The sequence below is a fragment of the Sciurus carolinensis genome, chromosome 13 (assembly GCF_902686445.1).
Source record: "Sciurus carolinensis chromosome 13, mSciCar1.2, whole genome shotgun sequence".
Lineage (NCBI taxonomy): Eukaryota > Metazoa > Chordata > Mammalia > Rodentia > Sciuridae > Sciurus > Sciurus carolinensis.
In genome coordinates, this window is record NC_062225.1 from 80,642,998 (window position 1) to 80,651,333 (window position 8,336).

Sequence of the window (8,336 nt, forward strand, 5' to 3'; positions counted from 1 at the left end):
CTGTTATACAGCATTACAAATAAGAGTTGTTATTATTTCCATTGCCTTTGTATTGACCATTCCATTAAGTTCCAGGCACAAGCCACACAGCAGTTACACAGAAAAATCTAAGTATTATTTTCCTCCTCTTGTTCTCATATTCTTTCCTGTTCTCTATGCCTACCTACAGCTCTACTTCTCCCTCACATTAAGATTCCATCTTTGGCTCTAATTGAGAAAACCAGAGGTGTCACATATCTTTTGCTCTGCTCCCTAATTTGATGAAAATCAATCCAGAATATATTAGTTGTGACACTGTTAAATTTTGGAAATTTAAATTTTAGGAAATTTAAAACCTTAACAGTATAGTAGAGGAAGTCCAGTGTGGGAACTCAAATAGTCAACAAAAGATGTCTGTTTGTCTTAGTTCTAGTGAGGGTCAAACATAAAATTGAGGAAGGAGAGATCCACAGAGCCTGGAACTTGTCAGGGAGAACTGAGATGGACCTTGAAGGATGGGCAAGATGTGGACAGGTAAAAGGGTACAGAAAGAAGAAAGAGATGTGGTTGGGGTTGTGCACTGAAGTGGCAGTTTCATATGGGGGAAGAAGGAGGTTTACAAGGGTTGCCTCTCCTGATTCCTATTCCTGGTGCCTTGTATAATTCAGTCATAGTGGGGAGAATCCCACCACCCAGTCTTCCTACCTCCAAGTTCCATTCTCAGTGTGTAGAAAGTCACCTTCCCCTGGAATCTATGTTCTCTTTGTATTATGACTATTAGTTGCATGTTATATCTTTCTCAAATGTAAGGGAGTGAAAGATAGTTTATTAAATTCAGCTAGGGAGCTTATTTCAAACTACACAGGTTTTGTTTCTCTTTTCTTCTCCTGAAGAATCTTGACTAGATCAGCAGTGAGGGTTGGTGATTACTGTACCAGCTAGGAAGCACCCTGCAGACAAAAATGGCATCTTGTTTCTCTGTGGGTTCCACAGGGCACAGGTAGGACCTGCACATTATTGGGCGGGTGAGTAGATGAAGGTATGGTGTCTTTAAATGCTGCTAAATCTAAAGTCAGAAACAGTAACAACTAAAGATGGGTCCCTGTGCTACTAATCCCTGACATTTCTGAAGCATTTTACAGTGTAAAAAGCACTTTGCCCTCTGTAGAGGCAGAAGGGAAGAATTTTTTAGTGGGTCTGCTCAAAATTCGATGTTTAGCATATTCTCCCACTGTACCTTTGTTAGTGACAGATAAGATCACTTAAGAATGACTTTTTCTACAGGCACAAAGGCTATCATGGTTGATAAGATTTGGATATGAGGTATCCCCCAAAAGCTCATGTGTGAGACAATGCAAGAAGGTCAAAGGTAAATGATTAGATTATGAGAGCTGTAACATAAACAGTGGATTGATCTATTTGATGGGTTGCAATCTGAAGGGATTACATGGCTGAAGGAAGTAAGTGACTGAGGCATACCTTTGGACATTATCTCTGTCCCTGGCTCCTCACTTTCACTCTCTCTGCTTCCTGGCTGCCATGAATGTTCTGCCTCATGTCAAGCCCAGAGCAATGGAGTCAGCCAATCATCAACCGAAACCGTGAACCAAAACAAATCTTTCCTCCACTAAGTTATTCTTGTCAGGAACTTTGGTCACAGCCATAAAAAGCTAACAAAATGACCTTCGCCAGTGATTCTCAAAGTGAGAACCCTAGCTCAGCTCTGGCATCTGCATTACCTGGGAGCCTGTCGGAAATGCACATTCTCAGGTCCGTCCCAGGCCTACTGAATTAAAAACTGGTACTGAAGCCCTGAAATTTGTTTTCCTTTTATTTTCCTGGCAAACTCTCCAGGTGATTATGATACAAACTAAAGTTGGAGACCCACTGGCCCATTCTATTTCCAACTGACTTATGTGGCTAAATTCTTAAGTCTCATCTATGGAAAAAGAGAAGGAAAAGGCCTCAGAATTCCGTTGACAAGGCCCATTCTCCAGAAGGTGAAAGTAAACAACTGAGTTTACAAGTCCCAGGAGCCCTCAATGGAAAACACTAAATGCCTCTAAGAGTGGGTATATGCTACTCAGCCTATACTGAGATTGATAAACTCAAAGAGTTCATCCGGCGTTACCTCAGGAAAGGCCCCCATTCTGGGATTTCAGTGGGTGTAAACCCAGCATCCTCAACACCGCTGGACATGCTGGCCTCAGCCATTAGGTTGGGAGCAGGGTCCCAGGCGGGCACGTGAGGGAGAGCACCCTAGACTCTCAGCCAATCAGGTGCCGCGGGAGAGAAACTACAAGTCCCAACATGCCCCACGCGCACTATCTGGCGACTCCTGGCCGCGCCCCAGAATTCTTCGCGCCAGGTGGCAGGCTTGACTCCGGAACCCCAGGGCAGGGTCCCTCGGGCCCTCCGCCCGGAAGGCTATGGCGGTGGCTACCGCGGCGGCACTACTGGCCGCACTGGGCGGGGCACTGTGGCTGGCGACCCGGCGGTTCGTGGGCTCCAGGGTCCAGCGGCTGCACAGAGGCGGAAACCCCGGCCTCATGCACGGGAAGACCGTGCTGATCACCGGGGCTAACAGCGGCCTGGGCCGCGCCACGGCGGCCGAACTGCTGCGCTTGGGGGCGCGGGTGATCATGGGCTGCCGGGACCGTGCGCGCGCCGAGGAGGCGGCCAGCCAGCTCCGCCGCGAGCTCCGCGAGGCCGGGGGTCCGGAGCCGAGCCCCGACGTCGGCGGAGCGGGAGAGCTGGTCGTCAAGGAGCTGGACCTCGCCTCGCTGCGCTCGGTGCGCGCCTTCTGCCAGGAGCTGCTCCAGGTGTGGGTCTCGCGGAGCCGCGCCGCCCCGGAGGCAGGCAGGCCGAGCCGCGCGGGGCGGGACGGGGCGGGGCAGAGGGTCCGCCTGGAGCCCGGGTGTGACCTTGAGGATGGCTGGGGTTCCTGGAAAGAGCGCCGCCGGGCCACCAGCCGCCGCTGAGGAAGGGCGGGCTTGAGAAGGAAGGGGAACTGACCGCCGAGGACGTTAAGAACAGAGTACATAAGCCAGTTTCAGAACATTTCATTTATCGTGTGAGGATGACCCAAAAGTCATCCCTGGTCTCCGAATTGTTCTTCCTGTGTTAAGTGGAATGTGTGCCAAACCACGCCTTCAGTCACAGGGCCCGAGAGCACTGGAAGAGACTGGCTAGCCAAGAGTCTCAGACCAGTGCTTTCATCCTCCCCCACTCCCCTGATTTTTTCTTTTCTGCTGAGGTGAGGGAGTGTCACTTGTTGCCACCCATGAATCAGTGCCATCCCCAACCAGACTCTGGTCTGATTTCCACATAGAATGGAGCTTAGGCTCCTAGTGATCAATCATGCTTCAAACAGGAATAGGAGTTAAAAATAATACATCTTTCATTATTGAGGTTTATTGTATGCCAAGATATGTACCAGGCATTTCATATACTTAAAAAAAAAAAAAACTGTAAAGTGAAAATAAAATGACTTTGGCTATTGTCATCATGGAATCTTCACAGCAACCCATGTGACACAGGAATTATCTCCATTTTACAACGTGAGGAAACTAAGGCATAAAAAGGTGAGGTAGCTTAACAGTGGTCTGTCTTCAGAGCCCATGTTTTAACCCCTATTGTATACTCCTGCTGCTGGGCAGTGAGGGATGAGGCTATCTTTGGGCAGGTGGTAAATATTCCACTGAAGTGGAACCCTATGGTGAGACAGACTGTTGTAGAGGTGATTTGCCAGAGGGCATTCAGAAGAGGGAGACTTACAGCTAGTTGTCACAGGAATGACCCCTGTGTGAAGTGAGTCTTTGAAGCTAAAACAGAGGTTCCCTAACACCATTAGTAATTACTAATGGAAAATGTGTGCCTGTTGATCACCGTACCAACTTCTCCAACTTTGGGACCAGATTGGATACAGCCACCCTTGTTTCCTGTTCTATAAAGATTTTTAGCCTTGCACTTGGAATTTATTAGAGAAGCTGCTAATAGGTTCTAAAAAGTCAGCTCCACAAAGAAATGATCTCTTCAGAGGAGTACAGCCCAATATAATGTTGAAACCATGAACTGCCCATAGCAACTGGCTTTTAGGTATCAAGCAGAGTATCACTGCTTTCAAATATTGAAGATAGGGCTGGGGATATAGCTCAGTTAGTAGAGTGCTTGCCTCATAAGCTCAAATCCCCAGCACCAAAAAAAAGTAAAATTTGAAGATATTCCACAGCAAATCCTGGGAGTTTGCAACCCCCCACCCCCAATGCTCTAGATCAATGATCTAGATATTATTGCAGTATGGGAGCTATTACTCCAGAAAATTGGATTTTTGTTTTGTTTTATAATTGCTAGTATTTCATCGTCATGATAGATTAAGAAGTAATACACATGTGAGAAATTTTTCAAAGCATTAGCAACAGTCTGTTCATTAAAATGTAGATTGGACTGGATATATATTCCTGATACCTTTGGTACTTCGGCACCTTGAAGCAGGCCCAGTTAAAAGGTAAGAACAAGGAAATGACAAAGTCATCATCCTTGCTTGTAAGCACTTACCTTTCTGCCTGCCTTGGAAGTTTGGGAACTCTTAAGTAGAAGTGGAAAGAAAAAAAGTGGAAGTGTAGACTTCCCACAGGTTGGTATTCTTGGTATTTATCTCATTTGTCTCCTAGAATTTAAAAAAAATAAAAGTGGTAAATGATGAAGTCTTAAAATAACACTATCACAGCAAAGAAGGATGACTCAAAAATGATTAATTCGGGAAACCCTTCCAAAGGATCAGTGAAAAAGAACATTCCTTTCTTTCCCACATGGGTGAACTCTTGTCTTCTTTTTGAAGTTGGAAAAGGTAAAGATTCTTAGGTTAGAATGAGAAATAGTTACTCCTCTGACAGGTAGGCTTTGGTAACATTTGTGAAATCTAACACTTTTTTTTCTCTTAAACTTGGTAAAAGAGCCAATGAAACACAAAATTTGAAACTGGAATTAATTTAAGCGTGAGTCATCCCTTTGTCTTTACACCTGGAACATGTGCATTACTTTTTTTTTTTTCTCTGTCCAGCAAGAGATGGAGAACTCAGGAAAAGACCATCTTAAATAATTTAGGGAATGAAAAGACTTACAATGAAAAGAGTCTAAATTTTAGATCTTACTAACTTTAGAAGATGCAAGGATATATAATCAAGGTACAAATTTCTGCCTATACAGATCTCCTAAGTTAGGGGCCTCTTGAAGCTTAAAAGAGTTTTCATTTAAGGAAAAAAAAGGATTGAATTCCACAGTCATATTGGGGGTTAAAGTTGTTTGTTGATCCTATGGCCCCCACCCTTTTGTCTCCTTCACTGTTACTACATTTGTACTTATGAGTCGCTGTGTTGTATATTTTTATATTACCTGATTAAGTTTTGTTCTCTGTTTGATTTATTCATGACATTCTCTCCAGTCTTTTAAGTTTCCATCCTTGACCTCTGTTGTCCCAGTTTTAAGGAACTTCCTTAAGGTCATTCTGTTCCCGGGGTGCCATTTATAGTTGGAGAAATACAGAGTAACACATCTGAACTTGGCTTCTGATGTCCATTAGGTCTGGGAATAAGCTATGCTATCTCTAGCTCACTGACTCTAGCTAGGCTTCAGAAATCCCAGTTAGAAAACCAGAATAACTTACTAATTAAGAGAAGGGACTTTATCATGAAAAGATTTTACTTTGAGTATCATTCTTTGTTTTGCTGCTTGGGAACTCTGTGACACTAGGTGAGTCACCCAGCATCTGTGCAGCAGTTTGCTTATAGAGTTATAAAAAGTAGATGAGGTTTCATGTAAAAGCTGAAAACAAGGCCCTACTAAACATGAAAATAATTTTATTTCCATTTCTCTTTCAGTGTTGGGAGTTCATAGAAACATTTTATGGAATTTTAATATTTTACAAGAACTTTAAAAATTTTTATCACAGGTACACTTGAGATTTTGATATAATCTCAGCATTAACATGATATCTCCCAAATTGATATTTTCTTAGTTCAACTGAAATTAGGGGGAGAAATTTAGAATCAAAGGAGTATCCCACTTCTAAATTGACTCTATGTCTGATTTAAGAAAGATATTGGTATTGATTATCAGATAATCAATTGTCTAATGAAACCAAAGTGTGTGTGTGTGTGTGTGTGTGTGTGTGTGTGTGTGTGTGTGTTAAATATATATTTAACATTAAGTTGTAAAAACAAGACCAGAAATTCAGTCTTAGATTCAGTTTCTTCATCTCTTACTGGCAGATTACTATAGATAAGTATTTTCATATTAATTTAATAAATGAGAAGTAGAAGCTGTAGGGTGAGATTATGAATGTCAGTATTGGTCTGAGGAACATTATCCAGAGGAATCTTGATTCCCCCACTCCAGTTGATGAAAAACAAAATTGGCAGTATTAAATAGCTCTCTGATCCATAGGCCAAAATCTGAAATGTTTTTACTGTCAGGTTCCTTTTTTTATTAAAACATTCATGAATAGAAGGAGCAATTGGAAGACTTCTAATCCAGACATTCTCTTTTTATATTTGAAGGAGGAGCCTAGACTGGACGTCTTGATCAATAATGCAGGTGTCTTCCAGTGCCCTTACATGAAGACGGAAGATGGGTTTGAGATGCAGTTCGGGGTGAACCATCTGGGGCACTTCCTGCTCACGAGTCTTCTGCTTGGACTTCTCAAGAGTTCAGCTCCCAGTAGAATTGTGGTTGTTTCTTCCAAACTTTATAAATATGGAGAAATCAACTTTGAAGACTTGAACAGTGAACAGAGCTACAATAAGAGTTTCTGTTACAGCCGGAGCAAACTGGCCAACATTCTTTTTACCAGAGAACTAGCACGGCGCTTAGAAGGCACAAATGTTACTGTCAACGTATTGCACCCAGGCATTGTGCGGACTAATCTGGGGAGGCACATTCACATTCCACTGCTGGTGAAACCGCTCTTCAATTTGGTGTCGTGGGCTTTTTTCAAAACGCCACTAGAAGGTGCCCAGACTTCCATCTACTTAGCCTCTTCACCTGAGGTGGAAGGTGTGTCAGGAAGGTACTTTGGGGATTGTAAGGAGGAAGAACTATTGCCCAAAGCTATGGATGAATCTGTAGCAAGAAAACTCTGGGATATCAGTGAAGTAATGGTTGGCATATTAAAATAGGAACAGGTAGTGAAATAGCTATTTATGAAATTTGTCAGTTATATCTGTGATCAGGAATGGTGTGACTTGAGCCCTTGCTACTTTTGAAAAACAATTTTGGTTACAATTGTACTGCCAAGAAAATACATGGGGATATTTTCAAGTTACTGAAAAAGGTTATTTTGGGGCGTCAAAGTTTAGGCAAACCTGTTTTAAATGTGTAAGTGTAATGAATGCCATTATATTTTGAAAATTATAATTGAGCAAACAGATTTTACAACTATTGAAGAATTGGGTTATTTAAAATAGATACCTTAAGATGTAGTTCAAATAACTTTGTGTTTCATGGCTGAAGAGTTAATTATTTTCACTATAACTCTGATTTTTGTGTGGAAATAATATGCCTGGTATATGCACACAACCTTATTTCAATAAACTGATTGATGCAGATTTGTCATTGGGTATTTCTTTATAAATGTCACTGAATGCAGTCCTTTATCATGTCCTCTGTAGCCCACCTGGTCTTGTTGTACCCAGTCTCCTCTTGGCACATACCTCACACACTGCTCTCAGAGATATTTCTAAAACCCAAATCTGTCATGGCTTCACATCCTTTCTTCAAAACCTATGATAATGATTTTTTTTTTTTCAGCACTGTCTAATGGAACTTACTGCAATTATAATGGAAAGATTGTACCTTTCACGATGGTAATTCTAGATGGAGTACTGAGTACTTGAAATGTAATTAAGAACTGAATATCTGATCTTAATGTTTTCATAGGTACATGTCTAGTGACTATTGTCCTAGACGGCACATCTCTAGTCATTCCATTGGAAAACTCAGTCCTGAATATAGAGTAGTTCCTTGCCTCTGGCGGTATGTTCTTTCAGGCTGGATACCATCTCTGTCCTCAGGAGCACTACTTACCCCTTAGGTGCACCTCAAGAGTGCTTCTTTCTCCAGTCCCTTTAGGCAGAAACAGTTCTCTTCCCACTTTGTTTCCATTAGTTTTTGTAGCTTTGCTTAAAGTTCACTCATTTTTCATTCACAAATCCAATAAGACCATTAGAATAAGAATTTTCCAATAGAAGATTTATTATTAGTTTTTTCCCTTTAAGTATCATAGTATAGTATCCAGTGGGGATTAAGAAAAATAATAATGAGTGTGCATAAAATCTTTGCACCCAAATAGGAATATTGTG

The 8,336-nt window shown here is 42.1% G+C and overlaps 1 protein-coding gene across 1 annotated transcript; it reads left to right on the forward strand.

Annotated features, from left to right (window-relative positions):
* The first annotated feature begins 2,329 nt into the window (after window positions 1-2,329).
* Window positions 2,330-7,586, forward strand: Rdh14 (retinol dehydrogenase 14). Its single transcript, XM_047523332.1, has 2 exons — window positions 2,330-2,801; window positions 6,537-7,586. The coding sequence occupies exons 1-2, from the start codon at window positions 2,409-2,411 to the stop codon at window positions 7,152-7,154; spliced, it is 1,011 nt and encodes a 336-aa protein (XP_047379288.1). The 5' UTR covers window positions 2,330-2,408; the 3' UTR covers window positions 7,155-7,586.
* The last annotated feature ends 750 nt before the right edge of the window (window positions 7,587-8,336 follow it).

Coding starts and splice junctions, on each gene's coding strand:
- Rdh14 (XM_047523332.1), top strand. CDS start 2,409: ATGGCGGTGGCTACCGCGGCGGCACTACTGGCCGCACTGGGCGGGGCA. Junction 2,802..6,536: donor TCTGCCAGGAGCTGCTCCAG/GTGTGGGTCTCG, acceptor TTATATTTGAAG/GAGGAGCCTAGACTGGACGT.